Genomic DNA, 22,953 nt, shown 5'->3' on the forward strand with positions numbered 1-22,953 from the left:
ACTATTATTATTTTTATTTAAAAATTGATTTATGAGCTTAACGAACATGTTCACGAGCTAACGAGCCAAATATTGTGAAGCTTGAGCTTGGTTTGTTTATCTTAACGAGCCTAATTAAACGAACTTTTATCGAATCGAGTTTCGAATATCTCATGAGCGGCTTGACTCATTTACATCCCTAATAACACCCACACATTAATCGTATTCAATTCTTTGAATGTGGTTAATGAGCCGATTTTATATAAAAAATTTTAAAAATAAGAAAATAAATTTTGAATATAAAAAATAAAAATGAATAAATAGATAATGAAATTCATAAATAATTAATGTTAATATTAAAATGAATATAAATATTTGTTAATAAAAGGAAGATGTTAATAGAATAATTACATAATATGCTATTTACATAGATGTATTAATATTCAAACTAATATCGATTAGGGATGGCAATGGATCGGGTTCGGATCGGATTCTATATCCTCCGTACTCATACCCATCGGGTATAGGATATCCGATGGGTATACTCATACTCATTAAAGGACCGGATATATTCTATACGTGCAATTTTTCTTCTTTCTATCGAACTATTATCATTCAACAAAAATATATTAAAATAAACATCCTATTAAAATATATATATATATATATATATATATTATTTAATCGGGTATTCGGGTCGGGTATCGGGTATTGATAGTTTCTCCATACCCTCCTCCATTCGGGTCGGATGTCGGATCTTCCATCGGGTTCGGGTGAAATTGTCATCCCTAAAATCAATGTATAATAAATGAAAGTATATTTTGGAAAATAAATGCACTCTTTGTTAAATGTAAAAATATTTTTTTTAAAAAAAAAATTGAGTGTTTATATGATGATAAATTGCTCAATATTATTTTTCTATTAAAAATACTTGTATAGTTGTATTGCTTTTTCTCTAATTTTATATATTTTAAATTTCAAATTTTCAAAAAAAATTTATAAAAAGTATTTGTATTGATCAAGCACTTGATTGAATCAAACCTAAGTGACATACTCAACTTGGAGTCACAAGTCATTCTCAACCACAGACCAAATCAAGATAATAAAGCACAACCAATTTATTATGTCATTCAATTAACTTAACTAAGCAAAACAACTTATAGGAGACACTTCTTGGACTCGCCTATCAATCATTTAGTTTAGGATGTTCTTTGCAACAACTCCACTTAATAATAGATGATTATCAAGTTGTTCGATAGACTAATTCGGTCTATCCCGAGCTAGCCCTGGATGGTCGAGGTGGGGGTAGACACACAGGCCCCATCTCTGGCTAGCTTATTTTTTCTTTAATATTTTAATTTTTTAAAAAAATGTTAAAAAAATATTCATTAAAAAATAAATTTAAAAATCTAAATATAAATTCTAAAATATTATAGATTTTTTTTTTTTACTTTCAAAATCTAGGGATGATGACGAACCTACGAACCCCAATTTATTCGCATCACGCAATTCTACTAATCTAAATATCATTCCCACCTACAACACATTGATTAAACACCTTGCTACATCGTTTTCTCTTTTCATCCTCAATCTATTCAACTTTACTTTACTTAGTGGATGCTAGCCTCGGCACATGTAATTTGTCCGTGTTGCTCGAGTTACTTGCCAGTCAAGCTTTTTTGCTTTTCTAGTCAACAAGTCCACTTTACTTTCAAATTTATTGATCAACAAATAAATACTAAATATGTATTGACCTTGACTCTTGCTTACTTAACACTTAAGTCTATTGGTATTTTTGGTCCACCAAGTCCACTTGACCTCTCTATTTTCATGTGACCTGTAGTCAATAAATATAAACTAAATAAGTATTTTTAATAATAAAAATAGACTATAAATAAGTAAAACAATAATAATAATAATAATAACAAAAATGAATAAATAAGTATTTCTAAAATAGTAACGTCACCGAGCAGCCGAAACGCAACTTAAAGAAGCACTTTTTCGTTTCTCTAGAAAGATCCATATGCTTTAAATGGCTACAAGGCATGATTTTTTCATTTGATCCTCAAAGTTTGGAGAATTGTTTTGCTTACACTTGGAGTTTAGGAAATGCCAGATTTCTCCTGAAAATTTCAGATTATTGCAGTCAGCACTCGGCATCGAATGATACAAATAGAGCCATCGTTATCGGGGGGCAAGATGAAGCAAAATCGGAAAATTTAGAGGGTGAAAACATTACGTTTGCTATAATTTGGGAGCAAAATGAAAATTGATTGTTTTCGCGACGGCCATCACGTCACTATTATTCTTTGAGCCAGCTTCGTACGCTGTGCCTTGCTGAGGAAGGAAAAGATTTGAACGGACAGGGGTAAAACGGGTAATTTTTACATATAGGTCGATCGTCGCCGTCCGCCGAGTAAAATCAGACGGCTAGGACCGTCCATCACCGGAGCCACCTTCCCACTCGCTCCGAACGTGCGGAGCTCAGGACGCTTTATTAGTAGGAAGCCCAACCGCCCCTTCGTGCAGACGTTCACCAGCATCTCTTGGTTTGTTGCTATTCCTGCTCCGGTACGAGCGCTGTCTCTCGCAATGTCCGGCGAACGAGGAGCATATGGAGGTGGTCGCCGTGGCGGTGGACGGGGCGGTCGGGGTCCTGTTGACGGCGGCAGATCGCGTGGCGGCGGAGGAAGGGGCGGATATGCTCCGGCTCCTCGCTCTCAGGAATCGTCGACTCCGTCCGCATCGTACCGTCCTTCGCCGCCGGCCACAGCAGCAGATTCGCCTTCGTCCTCTTCTATCGGCGAGGAACTCCGGCATCTCACGATCGCCGAGCCCGCGAAGGAGCAGACTCCTCAGCCGGCGGCGCCTCCGGCCTCTAGCAAGGGTATGAGGCATCCGGCTCGGCCGGAGTTCGGCACCGTCGGAAGGCCGTGCTTAGTTAGGGCTAACCATTTCCTTGTCGAGATCGCCGACAATACTCTTTTCCATTATGATGTAAGTTTCTATTTTTCTCTTTCGTTATGCATCGTTCTTCCAGTTTGATCGAGAATACCTTGTTCTGAATTTGTAGGTGAGTATAGTGCCCGAATCAGTGTCCAGAGCTACCAATAGAAAAATCATCTCTGAGCTTGTCAAGGCTCACAAGGATAAAGCCTTGGGAAGGAGAATGCCAGCTTATGATGGAAGGAAGAGCCTGTATACGGCTGGTACTTTTCCTTTTGAGTCAAAGGAGTTCACGGTTTCACTGCCTGAAAATGATGGAAGGTACTGTTTCTCAACTGAAGCTTTATGCTGACCGTATCTGTTAAAATCGTGTGGTTTTCCTCTTCTTCAGGAAGGCCAAGGAATTTAGAGTGATTATTAAGCTTGCTGGAAACACAAGCATACACAACCTGAAGGAGTTTTTAGCTGGTCGACAGATTGAGGCACCTCAAGAAGTCATTCAAGCCCTTGATATTGTTCTTAGGGAGTCTCCATCTACCAAGTACTTCTGTTTCCTTTTCTTTCTGTACAATTTTCTCAAGTACTATATTATTGTTAATATTATTTTCGTTGCAACTTGTTCTGCTTCAGGTATACTTCGGTAGCACGGTCCTTCTTTTCCCCGAGTTTTGGGCATCGGGCACCCATTGGAGAAGGTTTAGAATGCTGGAGGGGCTACTATCAAAGCCTTCGACCAACACAAATGGGCTTGTCTTTGAACATAGGTAAGTCTTGCTGGAAGTGTTTTTTGGTTTATCTGTTTTGAGGAAACTATCAATTCATCTAGGGTATATTCCATTATATAAGGTGGGTTGTAATCTTGCGACTAAAGTTTTCAGTAACATGTCATCTGAATTGTATTACTTTACTTCATTTTTGTTGATTAAGTGTCTGGGAGAGGTCCAAGAAAACCCTGAACGAAAGGCTTATATATCCTGTCTTTTGATATGATACCTCGTGTTAACAGTTATTGATCCTAATGGGTTTTTTTTTTCCCTTGTTTATCCATATTGCTAGGGTTATCCTTACCTTTTGAGATAACATGTTTCTCTCTGCAGATATCTCTGCGACATCTTTCTATAAGCCCATGAACGTTGTTGAATTTGTAATGGAGTATCTTAATCTGCGGGATACTTCAAGGACCTTATCTGATCAAAATAGAGCTAAGGTTTTTATATTTCAATCTACTATGAAATGTCATAAACTTCCATTTATTTTTCTCAGTAAAGTTGTTTATTGCTGCCAGTTATTCATTGATTCCTTAATTGTGGTTGCTGCATTTGTCTGATTTTGTTGATGCTACATATTTTATCATTTATATGAACTCCTGGAAATTGATAGGTCAAGCGAGCCATACGTGGAGTAAGAGTTGAGGCAGTTCACAGAAGAGATTTAAGAATACGATACAAGATCAATGGATTGACAAAGGAGCCACTACGTCAACTAAAGTACAGTATCGGTCTCCATAATTGTTTGAAAAATTCTGTGTTCATCCTTATTGTTTCTATATTAAGGGAATTCGTTCTCTAGGTTTCCTATCAGCGAAACACAAACTGAGATATCAGTGGTCCAATACTTTAAGGAACGGTATAATTACAATTTGATGTGTGTTTCATGGCCTTGCCTCCTGGCTGGTAGTGAGAGCAAACCAACCTACTTACCAATGGAGGTACATATATGATTTGCTAATTTTCTCAAACATATGTTCTTCACTGAATGGTCTGTGGATGTCCAGGTTTGTGCAATTGTTGAGGGACAACGCTATTCAAAAAAGCTAAATGAGGGACAGGTAACCGCAATATTGAGAAGTACATGCCAGAGGCCGGTGGACAGAGAACGTAGCATTCGTGAGGTTTGTGATACTACACATTGTTCTTGTTCGTTAAAGTACTATTGTAAAGTTAAAACTTTTAGATGCTTCTTGTTCGTGTAACTTCTATATGATGATGATTTGTCAGATGGTTGGACAAAACAACTACAATAATGATGCATTCACGAAGGAATTCGGTTTAAAGATGAAGTATGAGCTCACTACTGTAGAAGCTCGTGTTCTACCTCCTCCTAGGGTATTCTCCCTTTAAATATTTTACTCTTGTGTAGTAATTCTTGACTAGTTACTAATGCTATAGTTAACTTATTTCAATCTATTTGTTTTGAATGTTGCAGCTAATGTATCATGACTCTGGTAGAGAAAAATCCTGCAATCCTTCTGTCGGTCAGTGGAACATGATAAACAAGGTAACATGTTTTATTTTGCTTGTAATTTTAGCAATTTGTCTTTAGTTTTTAATAGGATCAAAAATTTTAGAGTTTTCAATTTCAATGTTTTTTTATAAGAACGTATTATCTGACAAATAAAAAAAGGAATCAATTAGATCTGTTAATGATTTCTTGTTCTTATCTGCACTTTGATATATACATCTTTTATGTGTTGCTTCCCAGAAAATGGTGAATGGTGCTTCTGTTGATTATTGGACTTGCTTGAGTTTCGCGTCACGACTTCGACAAGAGGAAGTATCTCACTTTTGTCAAGAACTGATTGGCATGTGTAATAACAATGGAATGGTATGGATGCTTCACGTCAATCACTATAATTTTCTCTTAATTGACATTTATACAATCTATTTGATTCTACATAAATTTTTTAAAGGTTATCAAGCCACCTTTTGTCAATTTCAAATTTGCTCGTGTTGATCGATTAGACTTTGCTTTGAGAGACATTAACAATAGCTCAATTGAAGCATTCAAAAAAGCTGGGATTCAAGGGAAGCACATCCAGTTGTTGATTGTGATCTTACCAGAGATGAAGGGCTATTACGGTATTTTGCCCAATGACTATCCTTAGACATATCGAAAAATTTGTTGTTTGATTTTGGTTCAATCTATGATGGATGAACAGGGAATATCAAGAGAATTTGTGAAACTGAGCTCGGTATCGTGTCACAGTGTTGCAATCCAAGGCAGGTATCTAAATGCAACAAACAATATTTGGAAAATGTCTCGCTGAAGATCAATGTTAAGGTTTGTTATTATTGTGTCCACTATGATTGACCATGATTATTAGCTAATTATCTGCCTGTATGTTAATCCTCTTTCGTATATAATTGAGCAGTGTGGTGGACGCAATACAGTACTTGAAGATGCCATTTACCGGAGGATACCTCTTGTAAGTGATATACCGACAATTTTCTTTGGGGCTGATGTTTCACACCCTTCCCCGGGGGAGGATTCTTTGTCTTCCATTGCTGCAGTTGTAGCCTCGATTGACTGGCCTCAGATCTCCAAGTACAGAGGTTTATTCTCGACCCAACAGCATAGACAAGAAATAATCAGTGATTTATATAATGTTGATCAAGATCCTAAAAAAGGACACACCCCCGGCGGGATGATACGGTACATTTTTGTTGTTGCTTGTTTGTATAAATTCTAGTGAGATTGATACTAAACATGTGTTATTTTTCAGCGAACTGCTGATAGCATTCTACCGCTCAACAAATCAAAAACCTGGAAGAATAATTTTCTACAGGTTAGCCTAGATCCATTGAAACCAATAGTTGTGATGTGATTTCTTAATCAAGAATGTTTTTACGGCAGAGATGGGGTCAGCGAAGGGCAATTTAGCCAAGTGTTGTTGTATGAAATGGACGCTATAAGAAAGGTTCGGTACTTTCCCATGGTTTATTTTTTTATCAATCCTTTATCATTATTCTTGTATGACATTTGCATTGTTGTTTCTGATCATGACATTAGGCTTGTGCTTCTTTACAAGAGGGATATCTTCCGCCAGTCACGTTTATTGTAGTCCAGAAGCGACATCACACAAGGTTGTTCCCTGAAGTTCATGGAAATCAAGGATTGACTGACAGAAGTGGGAATATATTACCTGGTTAGTTGCATTTGATTCAAAAATTTTCTCAGGGATTTTGTACTTATAATCTTTTTACTCCTAGGTACTGTTGTTGATCGTAAAATTTGTCATCCAACGGAATTCGACTTTTATTTATGTAGTCATGCTGGGATACAGGTACTGATTGAATTACTTTGATGTGAAACATACTAAAAGCATACTGGTTTCAACACTACTTCCCATGGCATGATCGGTTGCCATTATGAAGCCCTCAAGATACTATGCTTTCAAGTCTCTACGAATATAATGTTTTTGTAATGTGTTTTTTTTTCTTATGACAGGGGACGAGCAAGCCAACTCATTATCATGTTTTATGGGACGAAAACAAATTCTCTGCAAATGCATTGCAGACCTTAACTAACAACTTGTGTTACACGTACTTGGCATTTCTCATGTTATATTTCTTTCATTTTTCTTCTGTCTTTCTTTTGTTGCTTGTAATTTCATTTTGTTCTTGCAAAAAAACAGATACGCCCGGTGTACTCGTTCAGTTTCTATCGGTAAGTTTTGCAATCCTTCTATGTTGTTCATGTGTGTTTCTGTTTCAATAGCAATTAAATCTATCTCGTCTCTTTTACAGTTCCGCCTGCATATTACGCTCACTTGGTTGCATTTAGAGCTCGCTATTACATGGAGGGCGAATCCTCCGAAACCGATTCAGGTCCGAGTCAAACGAGAGATGCGCCTATCCCTGTACAATTCTTTCCACGAGTTAAAGATCAAGTTAAGGATGTCATGTTTTACTGCTGAAGTTCACTTCAACATAGTGTCACTCTTTTTTTGGGTTGAAAAGTAGGCTTCATTTTGCTCAACTCTAAAGAGTAATGGTCTCCATTAAGAGATGGACCTCTGTTTAAACTTTAGTTTTTTGGCATACCGTATAACGATTTAGGGTTTATTTCAAGGTACATGACCTCTGTTATGTCCATCCGATAACACGGTTTAGTTACCGGCTTGACATTTTGAATTGTAAACGTGACATATTTCTTAGTGGTTTAAATACTGATGCTAAGTTTCAATTATAGAGTATGGATCGTAGTGGTGTTAAATATTTATCTTTGTTTATCAGTTATGACGTAGAATTAAATCATTTGTTCTTCTGCTGAACGAAGTGGGTCTGGACGGCCTGGCCTGTGGCCCTGAGTAAGAGTTTACATTTTAATGTTGGGCCAGACCCATGGGCCTTAATGTGCGATGCACGCTCTGCTGTAGTGTCTAGTCGGTTGGAAGACTATTGTCTTGAAGGGACGATGACTAATGCCACCGCACCTGCCATTTGTCAATGGAGTAAGAGATTATGTGTCTGGGATAAGTGCCATTAGTTTTTTACTATAAAAAGGAGGAGACATGATCATACATTCGAAACTAGTTTTGAAGTTTTGGTGTCTCCTATCACACTCTCAAAGATTAGGACAATGCGTAAGCATGTGTGACCTTTTTGAAAGCTATTTCTTCTTTGTTTTTGGTTTTTTCCTTATTGCTTTTAGGATACAGAATTTACAGAAGATTATTATTATTATTATTATTATTATTATTATTATTAAAAACTTTGAGTTTGAATAGCTTATTTATCGATATTGGATGATGTTTGAGTTGGAGTTTGATAGTAAGAATGAAAACATTTGACCTCTTTGTTATCACTAATTAAGGAAGACAAACGCGAGTAAGATAAACTTACATATAGCTTAAAAAGGATAAGATACCAAGCCTATTTATATAATTGGGATAAATATAGATAGTTGATAATAATGATGTTGATTGCCACATGATTTGTAAAATTGCGATTTGGATTGTACGATCTGGAAGCACTAAATCAATTTAGAATCGATTGAGATTGAGTTTTATAGTGAAATTGAAGTAGGATCGTTGTGAGCGTATAGGATCGGTATAATTCTATGATCCCACGCTTTTAAACTTTGAGATGTCATAATTTTTGGCTCGGGTTAAATCATGAGACACAATATATCAAATTAAAATTCGTTCAGAAATCTACATTCGGGTGTAATTCAAAACCACAGTCTCAGGTCTAAAAAAATATCGTTTAAAGTTTTTTTGGATGCTTTGAACAATTTTCATCATTGTATTCGGGTTATTTTCGTCTTTTGCATCGTTAGAGTTTTGAAACAATTTAAAACATTCATTTAGTTGATGTTCGATAGTTTTGATCATTAAAAATATTTTCTTTTATTTCTTTCTCTAAAATTACGAGTTTTAAATATCCATCTCTTAATATTTTATTGAATCAACACGTCTTTAGAAGATTTTTTTTCAACACTTGTGTTCGAAACAATGGAATCAATATCCGATCCTACCTATCTTACTTTTATCGATTTGATCCTACCGATTCAATCTATACCCCAAATCTACTTATCTGATTCTGACCGATTTGATCCTACCGTTTTAATCCAGATCCTAAATTAATCTCGCGTAAGATGACGATCCTATGCTTGATTATGTAAAAACAAAGCCAATTTGTTGGGTGAACAAAGTGTTCATGCTTTAGTCTTCTCGTAAGCTCATAAAGGGAGGAATACAACAAATATATTTGATCTTAAATAATTAAGACGAAATAATTAAGACGAAATATAAGTAGTTGACCATGATGATTACATAAAAGCAAGGTTTACCTTTTGGATTAACAAAGCATCGAGGTAGGGTTGTAAATGAACCAAGCGTTTATGAACAAGCTTGGTGTTCGGTTTGATAAGAGCTTGTTTATGTTCTTTCAATATACATAAGATTAATTAAACAAACAAGCTTGAACAACTCGTTAAGCTAAACAAACAAGCTTAAATACATATGTGTTCAGCTCGTTAACGTTCGTGAACAATATTCGTGAACAATGTTCGTGAATAACGTTCATAAACAATGTTCACGGATCATATTCATTAATAAAACTCTTTTCAATATGCTAAATAAATAATAAAATAAATTAAATAAATAAATTTAAATTATAAAGCTCACTAACAATCAAATGACTAAAAATTTAAAACAATCAAACAAGCTTGAATTGAGAGTTTGATAACATCTAAACAAACTAAGCTCGAATCAAACTCAGCCAAGCTTTAATTGAGAGCTTGATAACATCTAAACAAACCAAGCCAAACTTGAACACTCATTCTAAAAGCTTGGTTCATTTTAAGCTCGGCTCGGTTTGATTACCTTATCAAACAAGCTTGAACATCCAAATCTCGGCTCGGCTTATTTACAATCCTACATCGAGGCCTCAAGGTTGAGCACCAAGAGGGAACCAATCTAACATTTTTTTAACGAAAGCTTAGGATATGATAGGTCGAGTTGAGCCAACAAACAAGACAAACAAGTGACAAGCATTAGAAAAAAGATTGTGAAGTTAACAAAGTTCTTAAAAATGATTGTCGATTCTAGATGAATAAGTTGAAGAAATATAATTAACATAGATAATCAATCCCTTTTTTCATTTTATTTTAAATTAAAATCAAACAAATGTGAAGAGCTAGGCAATGTGATCCTGCCACCATAAGTAGACAAAAATGTGGAAAACGATATGAATGATCACACTAGTGTATGAGAGACCCGATCTAAAATGAATACTTCCAAATTAAACTCAATTGGACAAGTCACATGGTGGTCCTTCTATCACATTAAGCATTATTCATTCATACCCTAAACCCTAAAAGGTTATCTTACTGCAAAATAATGAAATCGACCTTTTGTTTTAGTTACGAAATATTCCCATACAACATTTTGCAATCTCTCCTAATAATGTCATTGTACGAATTCAAACCCTACACGCTTGCTAATCAAAAAAATCATTCGGATCAAATAGATTTTTGAGTGGCACACCATGAGTAAATTGGATAAAGAAGCAAGCAATTGAATAAAGGCATGGTAATTGACATGGTTGTCCTCTACATTTGATGTTATATGTTTCTAATTCGATGTTATATATTTCTACATATGATGTTACATTCTCATAATATTGCCAAAATCTAAATTACTTAATCAACTTTTGGATGACTTTCTTTATGCAATTTTTTCCCATGTTTTTTTAAAAAATTTCCGAAGATGGTTTTAGTTAGCAATAACATCATTACATGGTTTTAGGATAGATGACAAAGACAAGTAATTAACAATAGCAAGCAAATAGCAAATTGGATTCATTTCATGTCTTCTTGCAATTAACATCAAAAGATTTGGACTAGTTTTTATATAGTGATGGGCGATGCGATTAAGGTTTAAAAACTTCTTCAAATAGTATTGTTAACTATATGAATTCAAACTTTTAACATTTGGCTAAAAGTGCTTAATTTAGCTTGCTTATCATTAGAACACATATCTACTTACTTACTATTGAGTGTCTATTTTTGAAATTAAGATCGGGCATCAAGCGTGATTAATTTCCATATAGTGCGATGAGGATACGAGTAAAAAGTTCAGAAAATCACTATCAATATAATTGACTAGCAATTCAAACCTAAGGGTTAAATTCATTGTTATTGATTGGCTAGTAATTACTATGGATTCTAAGGTCTCTTTCGATGAACTAACTCAAATTCTCAAAGTGTACGTGATGCCATGGGATGGAATCGAATGCGATAAGAGATTTAAAGACATGTAACTAAGTGTTTTTTTTTTCCTTCTTGGGTTCAAATTTCTCTTTTAAACATTTCAAATCATATTTTCATGTTTATAAAAATAGTTAGCCATAAAAATGTGAAAGTCGATACTTCCTCACAAAAATAACAAGAAATGATTCGATATAAACTAAACAATCAATCGGTCCAAATAAATAAATATGTGTATCAAACCCAACCTCTAGAGATTAGTTACAACTACAAGTACTCATCTAGTTCTTTAGCTCATCTCTATTTAATTGCTCAACTACTTGTTATCTAGATCCTAATTAACGACTATATTAACTCAATTTCAGATGCATCATCTAAACCACAAATTCGGGTTAATTAAGAAATACATCATTTGAAAACCACAACTTTTCTGATTAATTAAGAAACCTAACACAAAATTAACACTATATATATATATATATATATATATATATATATATATATATATATATATATATATATATATATATATCCTGTGTCAGACGAAGGCCGGTGAAGATGACGTCGGTGTTGATGGAATGACTACTTTGACACACCTTATATGCATGTGTCGGCAACTTGGACCCCCACGTGGAACCAGATGCCTGTGATAATAGAACTGGTGGTACTTGAATCTTGTACACACCTAGACAAGCACACGAAGAGTTAGAGACAAAAAATCAGGGAAGGGGTTTCTGGCGCAGTCCCTCTGACGCTCAAGTCAGGTCTCTTTTCCGACGAGACAGTGTATGAAGGAAGAAAAAGGAACTATTGAAGATGCGTACGGATGTACAAGTACCTGTCCAATGAAGAGGATTCCCTTTTTATATGATTCTGCTTGCCTTTTGAGCATACGCACTACCAGAGAATGTCGAGTGTCAGAGATTGTCGGGTGAGGGAAGATGTTCGACGACTTCCAATTTGCAGGAGGAAAGTTTCACTTTTAGTGTGTGGCCGAACCCTGAAATATTTCCTGACTCACAACAGTTATTCTCTGGCAGGAGATTACGATTTTCTGACACTGTTGTCGTTTAGTATTATCCACCCTGTCCAGGTTCAATTGTAGATAGTTTGAGATGATTGTTCAAATGAGGTGAAATGATTGAACCTGGATGCCCTAGTTTGAGGGTAACTAGCCAGGGGCTACCCAAGGACCATGCCTGAGCGAGATGAAAAGAATGTGCTGTGCGAAACCATCTAGCGCTCATCTGAGACTGTGACCAACCTTCATGACCTAATTGGTGAAGAGCTGGTCGAGGGTTGTCTGATAAATGTGTCAGGGTCATATGTAAAGCTTGAGCTTGGGAGATCTAATCAGTAGGTGGTAGACTAGGAACTAGTCAAAACTCTATCCTAGGACTTAGACTTGAGGACCCGATCTACCTGTGATCGACCGGGAATTATACGGATGGTGGAATAGGGAGCTCTAACTCCTATCTTGATTGTTGACTATCATATTCTTTTGATCATTAACTATTACCTCATCTTAATTATTAACTATCACATTTTCTTAACCGTTAACTACCACGTTTTCTTAACCCTTGACATTCTAATTTTATCGGCCCTTATTTATGCATTGTATCAAAATATATATATTGACGCGGCAAGAGTCTTTCCTACGTTTTTTTTGTCATTTTTTTAATTCGTCCATAAAGTTAATTAGGAGTAAATTTTCATTTTACTCCACTTAATTCGAATAATGGTTAAAATTTTCAAATAGTAAATTTTAATGTAACTGGGGCTGAGATAAATTGTTGCTTGGGAATAAAGTGACGGTGGATCTCCAAACCGCGATTTCGCGTTTCGAGGTCGATTATCTCCGCGCACCCAGAGATTTGGATCCCCACGCCTTCTTATAAATCCTCTACCATCTCCCCGCCCTCCGCCACCGCCGCCGCCTCCGCCACCGTGGGATATGGGGATTAAGAGACACGCAGAGGCGGATTTACAAGGGGGCTTGGGGGGGCCACGGCCCCCCCAAATCTCCATGTAAATCCTCCCTATATATACATGGTTGTATTATATATACTAGGATATATATATAGTATTAATTAGAATGATAAAGGAGTACAAGATGATGAAATTAATCTTCCTTTTGAATATATTTTAATATAATTGACGAATGATATACTTATTAAATATGCTATATAATTTAAAAGAAAAATATTTCTTTTGGGAGTTTTTTAATTTACCTAATAGGAATAATGTTGAAAAAAAAAATTAAATTTAACAAAAGGAAACTACAAATCATTAATTATATACAAATATTATTAGTAATAATATTATTAGTTTATTACTATATAGAAATCTTTTCTAATTTATGATATAGGCATTTTCTCTCCTATAGCTAGACATCTCGATCTTTTCCAATTCACTCCAAAATCATTGTTGTTAGTTTCATTGTCAATTGTAACATCGTTGATCGTCAGAATTCAAAATTGATTACATATTTAGAAAGTCCGCAATCTAAATTTTCTATTAGTAGTTTGATATCAAAATCTTGAAGTAATATCGCAACTTGAGAAGGGTCGTTGGCCCTTGTTTCGTGTCAGAACTACATTTGAGCTTGTTCGCTATTGTTATCTTGTCAACCACGGTAACCTAGGACGGTGATTTCTAGGTAAATTTTGATTTCGATTTCAGTCGTAAATTGAGAATTCGGAGGTTGTTCAAGGGTGTATAAAATTCTGACGATAATTATTTTTGTCACTTATCATGCGGCCCTCCCAAATTTAAAATTCTGGATCCGCCCCTGGAGACACGCCGTGCTGCTCGTCTTTATATGCTGCCTTCTCTCCACCGTTGGCTTTACGTTGACGCCGGCGGAGCCACTTCTCCAGCTCGTCGGCAGTGGGAGCGTCGTCCGCCTCGACTCCGCGTCGCTGGCCGCCGCGTCGACGGACTTCGGCGCGCTCTTCAGCGCAGCGCAGGCGGCGGTCGCGAGGCCGCGCTCGGCGGAGGAGGTCGCGGGGCTCCTCCGCGCCGCCCACGCGGCGGGCTCGGTCGCGGTGTCCGCCCGTGGCCGAGGGCATTCCACTCACGGCCAGGCCCTCGCGCCGGCTGGCCTCGTAGTCGAGATGGCCCACGGCGACCTCCCCGCTCCCAGGCCGACTCCGGTGCCTGACGGCGGGCAGTACTACGTGGATGTCTGGGGAGGCGACTCGTGGGCCGACGTGCTGAGATGGACGCTGTCCCATGGCGGGCTCGCGCCGAAGTCGTGGACCGATTACCTCCACCTGTCGATGGGCGGCACGCTTTCCAACGCCGGCGTCAGCGGCCAGACTTTCCACCATGGGCCCCAGATCAACAACGTCCTCCAGCTCGACGTCGTCACAGGTCAATAAATTCTACAATTAAAATTCCCCAAAAAAAATTCTCAAAATAATAAAAATAAAATAAAATTCTGAAGCTTAATTTTAGGAAAGGGTGAAGTGGTGACGTCCGTTCCACGCCGTGCTTGGTGGGCTGGGCCAGTTCGGGATCATCACCAGGGGCCGCATCGCCCTGGAGCGGGCCCCACAGAGGGTAATAATCAACATAATTAACCGAATCAATGGCCGGTAATTAGGAACTAATAGAGCTATTAGTTGACTAATCAATTACTCAGGTGAGGTGGATCCGGGTGCTGTATGCCGACTTCGCCGCCTTCACGAGGGATCAGGAGCGACTCATCGCGATGGACGGCGAGAGATTCGACTACGTGGAGGGGCTGGCGATCGTCGACGAAGGCCTCATCAACAACTGGAGGTCGTCCTTCTCCTCGCCCAGGAACCCGGTGAAGATCGGCTCCGTGGCCGGCGAGCAACGCGTGCTCTACTGCTTGGAGATGGCGAAGTACTACGACGAAGACGACGGCGGCAAGGTCGACGGGACGGTGGAGAGGCTGCTGCGGCGGCTGAGGTATGTTCCGGCGACAGAGTTCGCGACCGAGCTGACGTACCTGGAGTTCCTGCGGCGGGTGCACCGGGCGGAGGAGAGGCTGCGGGGGAAGGGCCTGTGGGAGGTGCCGCACCCGTGGCTCAATCTCTTCGTGCCGGCGTCACGGATCGCCGACTTCGACGCCAGCGTCTTCAGGGGGATCCTCGGAAACAACACCGGCGGCCCCGTCCTCATCTACCCCATGAACAAGCACAAGTACGTACGAACATGCCCCCACGGGCGGGATCAACTGGTTATGACATGGATTCTTGCAGCATGAGTTGAGAGGTCGAGGGTCTGCAGCAGTAAATGCGATAACATTAATATCTGTCCGTGCTAAACATCTGAGACCACCATGTCATAGCTGGGCCCGTATTCACCGTGATTTACTCCCTCTCATACTTGTGGAGCCGGGTTAAGGGGGCCGCTGGATTAGCGGTTCCAACCTTTTGCAGCACAAGTACGTACGAACACCTGCATGCAACACAGCCAATTTCTTTAGTCCACCTGTAATTTGAAATTATAATCTTCGGATAACTTAATCATTAGCTACTTCTTAATGGATGATGTTAATTTTCTAATTCATTAAAATATCATAAACATAAAGTATGAGTTGTGATTGGTCAGCTTCCATCTATCTAATTGGGACCTTCTTACTTGTCTAGCCCTGAAAAGGTTAGGTTTGTGTTAGTATGATCGAGCTCTTTAAATTTGCAGGTGGGATGAGAGGAGCTCGGCGGTGACGCCGGACGAAGACGTGTTCTACTTGGTGGCCTTTCTCCGATCGGCTCTGCCGGACTCCGACGATCCGACCCAGAGCTTAACATACCTAAAACGCCAGAACCAAGAGATACTAGAGTTTTGCCACCATGCTCAGATCAAGATCAAGCAGTACCTCCCCCACTACAAGACTCAGGAAGAGTGGGCCAGCCATTTTGGTCCAAAATGGAACCGGTTCGTCGATTGCAAGGCTCGGTTTGATCCGAAGTGCGTCTTGGGTTCGGGCCAGGGAATCTTCCAGCGTTCCTCATCTCCCTCATCCTTATTCCCTTCATAAAGTATCTTCAGCTGCCAATTCATACCGACAAATTGATAGCACAAAGAGTAAATTAAAAGACAAAAAATGAATGTAAATGTGAGAAATATGCAAGTTTGGCCAAACTAGGGGTGTCCTAATCCTACCTAATGATTCATATTTTTTCTTTTTTTGTATGGTCACATGGATATGTAGATACATTACATAACAAGAATTTCACCAAGGACTTATCATCACACTATGCCCATGCTGGTTTCTGAGATGGAGACAAGAAGAGAAGCCATTGAGAAGATGTGTCCATGGACACATTCCTGGCAGATTCTAATAATGCTTGCTAGGTTACAATAAGAAGAGGAACTGGAACAAACTTAAGACTGTTGTTCTCCAATCTCCATGGACTCAATTTGCTAAAATTTGTCTCATTGAAATGGAGAGGGACACTTTGGTTGACGAGTGAAGTATAACAGTAAGGACCACATGCAGCTTGTTCCTATAATTATGGAGAGAAGTAAATCCAAGTTTGCGCTTATTTGATGTATCCTTTTCCATTACAAATTTTTGCCAACATACAATTTGTTTAAAAAAAAACTAATGATTTATTTATTAAGATTAATTGTTTAAGAGGAAGCAATCCCAAAACCAGTCTTAGACCTACCAATCTACTATCATAATCGAAAAAATCCATGAAATGCTTAAAGCAGTTATTGGGTTTAGTTACCTGAATCAAAAGTGAGTATCAAACATGATGTTTAATAGTTTCTTTGATAGGCTGTTGAATCTGTGAAAGAATATATGAATGGGATCCCTTCATATCAAATGGTTCGACCAAATAGTTGCGGTCTTGAATGTTTAGGGGAAAAAAACTGGTAGCATCTTTGTCACACGCAATGAAACATAATAACAGAGTTATGGTTCAAGTATTCTGCAATCAACTATGAAGAAAAAAGCATTGCATTCGAAGTGGAAATGACTTTTTTTTTTGCATTCGTAGTGAAAATGACCTTTTTTTTTCTTTTATATATTGTATAGGTAGGTTTCCATTACGTAAAATCGAGCAAACTAAGGATGAAATTAATTTGTATGATTTCTCACAAAATTTCCTTCTGTTGAATCATGAACAATAATTACTGGTTTCATCTTTAAATGGAAATAACATCCATGCATAGTGGTAGAAAGCATTACAGTTGAATAAGCAAGAGTATCAAGTGACAAACCTCGCAATTAAACCCGCAAAATGATGCTGATTGATTAATATCTTCAGCTATATAAAACATCATCTAATATGAGACCCACAAAGACTGGTATGTAATAAATCCTTGAGCAAGCAAAGACTAATTTGTAAACCCTTCATGGAATGCACAATCTCTGATATTAATGTGAGACAAGATTCTTTAGTAAAAAAACCCTGGATAAAAAATCAAATAAAAAACTAAAACATCTTTCACATTTTAGCTTTAAGATCATATCGTTAGTCATTCAACGAAGAACACCGTGAAATCTAGACAAGACAAAGCCAACTCTAGATTGGAGATTGTATATAAAATTATAAGGCTTCAAGGCTGGTGTAAATCCTTGATCAACTACAGGCCCAAGATATATTAGATGTATCTAAATTGCCTGAGGTTACGCAATGTTTTGTATACGTCAAGTCTAATGAACAAACTGAAAGCAGGCAACAAAAATCTCTGGATGGAAGAGGATCACTATATTAGTCACAATGTCTATCTATATGCAGGCATCTTATTATAAAAAAAAAAGAAAAAAAAAAAGAAAGAGAGAGAGAGATAGTTTGGGTCAAAATGAACTGTTAATGTAGGAATCACAAGTGCCTATAATACACTTGTTGGGGTTGGAGACCACCTTAACTTTCTTTGTGCCAACCTTGCTGAAAAAATTATAGGAGTAAGATTGATCCGTCTAATCCCATTGTCATTATTAAAGACAAACAATATTTTCTCTTATGGGAGTGTATAACTTTGTACATTGATTTTACTTATCATCAGCATCATATAAACTTTCTTACTCTATGGGATGCTCATTGCCGCTCATTGACTGCCAATGGCCCTACTGGACCAAAATGATCATTCTGTCTTTCACTTACGATATGTATCTTGCTTCTCCTTTCTTAAGATAACTGGTCAAAAGGACACCACTGAACTTCATTCATTGAGTTATAGGGGTTGGTTGAAGAGAAGTGATAAAAAAAACATCAGGGTATTCATTCATTCACTCGCTAGGATAATCTCGCCCCTTCAACCCATCAATTTTCATCAATAGCTTGATAAAGTCATTCTTAAGCAGAAGATCTTGTTAGAATGCTAGTCATCCTAACCAAGTTCTCCCAAGAGACAAACATATATTGCAAATGAAAGGTATACAAGCTCCTGCTAGCATTGATTTCAACATTAGTTGTTTCTACATTGATGCACATGATTCATGTCAGTAGCTGTGCACAACCACATTTCATTCTAACTTGAACCGAGGTATGTCCAAAACTATCAGATCTTTCATATTTTGAAGAGAAAAAAGGATTTAGGATTTATGAAATGAAGGGCTCAAGGTCGGTCTGAGCTAGTTGGTACAAACACTCAGGCCTTTGGCACAACAAGAGACTGTCCTGGTTAGAACATCCATGACCAAGACAAGCACAATATTGATACAAACACCCATTGATTGCTCAATCACATGATCAAAAAAGCATGTAAACCTAAGCACGCCAAAAAGTAATAATTTAAATGGTTATTTCTGTCCATTTAAGGGAACATATGCTTTCGAAGTTTATCAAAATCTTTTCTATGTCAAAATTGCGTACCTGGTAGATTTATGAGCTTGTCGATGTCCTCCAGGATATGGCATTGTCTTTCCAATCACGAAACTCTCCTTCGCGCCCTTTCCAAATTGTTTGATTCGAGTATTTGGTTCATCAATCGAACCTGTGACGGAAATAGAGCAGATCCATAAGCAAAGGTTTTGACGTCTGAAGCGCCACGCGCAGATGCACCCTGGCCATCCATCTGGGAGGCGTGCGAGAAGACGAACCACCAGGCGACAGGCAAATCGATCTTATTCCTTCTCCCTAAGAGGAGATTTACACGGAACAAAGAAAGGACGGTGGTGAAGGCCGAAGAAGAGACGCCGCGGCGCAGGACAAGGGCGGCGCCAGGGAGACGGAGGAAGAGATTTACCGCCGCCGCCGCACTGGACGACGGAGGAATTGATTAATTCCATTTTGACCCCTTGAAAATGTTTGAGTAACTTAATTTTTAAGAAAATACTCAAATATTTTCAGAAACTCTTTATAATTTGTTCCCCATTTTTTAAAATAATTTTTATTAAAATCAAGCTGTAAAAACATCTATTAATGATGTCAAAAAGTTGAAAATTATCTCATTCCACACTATTATTTCAATTTAAGTGTTTTTTTACATAAATAAATAATATAAGTTTATATATATATATATAAACTAATTCAAAATTTTTTAGATGACATAGAGTGAGAGTTAGTTCATGATTCACTGGTAGAGCTTTATGGATCGCAACTATTATAAGTAGTCTCCTTTAATGGGGATTAATAGGTTTAAAGTTGCTATAAAACCCTTAACGAGTATCACTATTTGTTTGTTATATTATGATTGATCCAATCTGGGTAAACCCTATCAAGTCATCACCCTATCTAGACATGTACGCTAGGCCGATGCCCTCCGACTTCCTCTAACCGCGTCGCCATAGTGACGCAAGGGCAGCAAAGAACCTTTATCAAACGTGCTGTTATTGGCCTCAACCTTCGACAGTTCTTGACACAGAATCGACCTCCGTAGGAGTAGCCTATTTGGAAAGTGATATTGAGTTAACAACAAGACAATACGACGGTCCGCTTGTGCGAATGGCTAGTGGATGATGCCTCGCTCGTGTAGTCATCCACGTGACACACCTAAGGTGTAGCATTTGTAAAGCACAAAAGAAATTCAGTAGAAAATCTGTAAACAGTTACAGTGGATGACAATGAGCAGATCTTAACAAGTTCTTCTTGTTTGTTGTCGGAAGAGTAATCACGAGAAAATCGAATAGTCCTTCGTATTCCATGAGTCAAATCCCTCTCTACTGGATATTCTCCTTGCACACCCTCAAGCTTTGTTCCCTTCTCTTACCTCTGCTTTGAATCCTTGGCTTGGAAACCCATTTATAAGAAGATTAAGGAAGACAAAGGGGAAGGGGCACCCCTTCGTCTCCTTGACATTTGCATCAATGAAGGAGATGAAGGGGAAGAGACGATCATTCGTCTTCTCAGTGTCCAATATCTCTCACTCGTCCAAGTCAATCCATAAAGGTTATATGATCACAAAGACCATGTAAGTCACATAGACTATGAGATGATCATATCACAAAGACGAGAATAAAATGCTAATTAGTCACAAATACCAAATAAGAACATCCATTCCATACATTAGGAAAATGGTTCGTACGATAGCAAGCATACTGAGCAATAATTGCTAAGAAGATTGTTACACCTTACATAGCTGCTCTATAGAACGAATCAGAGACATCAATTACTTGTCTTTATCCTAGATTAAATTATTTACATCAATATGAACATCTCTAATCCTTTATAATGACTATTATGTCAAGATCATGTTCAACATCTCCAATCAACACAATTATGATAATTACATTTTATGTACTGAATAAAAATATAACTGGTATCAGTAAATAATTGTCAATGTAAATCAATCTTAATATTCCTTTTTAGCTAGAATGTATTCATTCTAATTGGCCGCTTTCTTAATTATGCTCTATAGACCAAATCACTCATAGCTAATAGGAAACATGCTAAACTAGCAGACACTGATCAAAACTTCAAGTAGACAGCTAAATAGTCACTTAGGGTAAGATTGAGATTAACTTATAATCTCAAGGATCTCACATAGTAGAGAAGCATGAATCCATACTCTTATCCTTCTTGTCGCCATAACACATATGGTATGAATCACATGTTACGATGTTATTCTCTTTATTAAAAAGGGTTTATATTTTTTTTACAAAAATCTAACATCGTACAGATTTCGATCTAGACATCTAATATTTAATCCTGAATTCAACATATGAATTTTAATATGGCTTTAAGCAGATTTAGTAAATGGTGGATTCATTTACTCTAATCTGTTGGATCAGAAAGATGCTAGAGGGGGTAAATAGCGTTCGTCATTTTTTTCGAAAATCGAAAATATGCAGCAGAAAAGAAAGAAGAAAGTACAAATGCTAACACTATTCCAAAGCCTACACTCATTGAGTGCTTTCGTTGGGCAATCAATATCAGTTCAAAAATGAGTTACAAAGATTTGAGTACAAGAACTGAAATGTAAATGACACCAACAAACAGAAAGGAAATTTGAAGAAGTCTTCATTCTTTAAACTTCAGAGCAGTATTCCGCTGTTATAAAAGTTTTTTCAGAGCAGTGCGCGAATATGAAAGTCGTAGCAGATGATTCTCTGCAGGTGTTGGTCGAAGGCCTTTATATAGGCCCATTCTGGGCACCTAGAACCCCTCTGGGCACTTGGACCATTGTTGACATGACATTCTCTCATTGAAACTTGATCCGTCAAGTTTATCCACCTCCAGGCGCTCGGACCTTCTTCGAGCGCCTAGACCATTGACGTGGGTTCAGCCAATCATCGCGCTCCAATTCAACTTCTAGATGACTTTTCTGGTCCAGGCGCCTGGACCAACTCCATGTTGGTATGGTTAGCACTAACGGTCTAACTCAGGTTTTGATGAATGACAAAATAGGTTAAGTTAGTTTTGTTGTGATCTAACACTTTAACTGAGTGTGCAGGAGAAATCTAGCTAGGTCGACGGGTCGACCGGATAGCTGGCAAGAAGTCCAGATAGGTCGACGGACTGACCAGATATCTGGCACGAAGCCCAGCTAGGTTGACAGGCCGATCGGATAGCTAGCACGAAGCCCAGCTAGGTCGACGGGCTGACCAGATAGCTGACACGAAGTCCAGACTGGTTGACGGGCTGACTGGATGTCTGGCAAAAGGTAAGTAAAGGTAAGTCACTGGAGGAGAGTGACTATGAGGACGCGTCCCAGTTGAGGGACAGTAGGCATCGATCTAGTTTAGGTCCATTTGGGATCCCTAAACTGAGACCTTGACTAGTTCCTAGTCCTGGGAGGACAAGAACTAATTACTCCATTTTTTATATTATGCTAACACTTGTCTTGCAGAGTATTTTGGACTAACACATTTGTTGCAGGGCAAGAAAACAAGCAAAGAAGCAAATCTGTCTATTGGTGAGCAGTACCCGAAGGCGCCTTCCATGGCTATGGAAGGCGCCTCGATACTGTTCATGGAAGGTGCCTTCCACGAATAAAATTTGACCGGTTCGTAGATAAGGCGTAGTGATGTCGGGATAGATTCTATCCCATTGGAGGCACCTTCAAGGCCTTTGGAAGGCGCCTTCCAAGCCCTTTATAAGGCAGTTTCGAGGAGGCTTTGGAACAACAACTGCATACGAGCTACTGCGTGCACATTTGAGCCTC

At 38.2% G+C, this 22,953-nt stretch overlaps 1 protein-coding gene, 1 long non-coding RNA gene and 1 pseudogene across 4 annotated transcripts; 2 read left to right on the top strand and 1 right to left on the bottom strand.

Moving 5' to 3' along the window:
- The first annotated feature begins 2,479 nt into the window (after positions 1–2,479).
- LOC122005852 (protein argonaute MEL1-like) lies at positions 2,480–7,893 on the top strand. Of its 2 annotated transcripts, XM_042561083.1 has the most exons (21): positions 2,481–2,976; positions 3,053–3,246; positions 3,317–3,466; positions 3,556–3,689; positions 4,023–4,132; positions 4,306–4,412; positions 4,495–4,633; positions 4,700–4,816; positions 4,923–5,030; positions 5,131–5,202; positions 5,407–5,529; positions 5,615–5,783; positions 5,864–5,985; positions 6,077–6,357; positions 6,428–6,490; positions 6,559–6,622; positions 6,715–6,850; positions 6,915–6,988; positions 7,153–7,247; positions 7,340–7,371; positions 7,452–7,893. In XM_042561083.1, exons 1-21 carry the CDS (start codon positions 2,572–2,574, stop codon positions 7,619–7,621), a joined length of 2,865 nt encoding a protein of 954 aa, XP_042417017.1. In that variant the 5' UTR covers positions 2,481–2,571; the 3' UTR covers positions 7,622–7,893. The 2 variants fall into 2 exon arrangements, with proteins under 2 accessions (XP_042417016.1, XP_042417017.1); XM_042561082.1 differs by having other exon boundaries at positions 2,480–2,976; positions 7,153–7,371.
- A 4,313-nt stretch (positions 7,894–12,206) lies between these two features.
- LOC122004375 lies at positions 12,207–15,802 on the top strand (annotated as a pseudogene).
- An 83-nt stretch (positions 15,803–15,885) lies between these two features.
- LOC122005867 lies at positions 15,886–19,642 on the bottom strand. Of its 2 annotated transcripts, none has more exons than XR_006118565.1 (2): positions 19,224–19,642; positions 15,886–16,443 (listed from the first exon to the last, which is right to left on the bottom strand). It is a non-coding gene; the product is annotated as an uncharacterized LOC122005867 (long non-coding RNA). The 2 variants fall into 2 exon arrangements; XR_006118566.1 differs by having other exon boundaries at positions 15,886–19,118.
- Between the last annotated feature and the right edge of the window lie 3,311 nt (positions 19,643–22,953).

The sequence above is a fragment of the Zingiber officinale genome, chromosome 7B (genome assembly GCF_018446385.1).
Source record: "Zingiber officinale cultivar Zhangliang chromosome 7B, Zo_v1.1, whole genome shotgun sequence".
Lineage (NCBI taxonomy): Eukaryota > Viridiplantae > Streptophyta > Magnoliopsida > Zingiberales > Zingiberaceae > Zingiber > Zingiber officinale.

Excerpts from the sequence above, each read along its gene's own strand:
- LOC122005852 (XM_042561082.1), top strand. The coding sequence starts at position 2,572 with ATGTCCGGCGAACGAGGAGCATATGGAGGTGGTCGCCGTGGCGGTGGA. Across the intron at positions 2,977-3,052 it reads ATACTCTTTTCCATTATGAT|GTGAGTATAGTGCCCGAATC; the intron begins GTAAGTTTCTAT and ends CTGAATTTGTAG. Across the intron at positions 6,358-6,427 it reads ACCCCCGGCGGGATGATACG|CGAACTGCTGATAGCATTCT; the intron begins GTACATTTTTGT and ends GTTATTTTTCAG.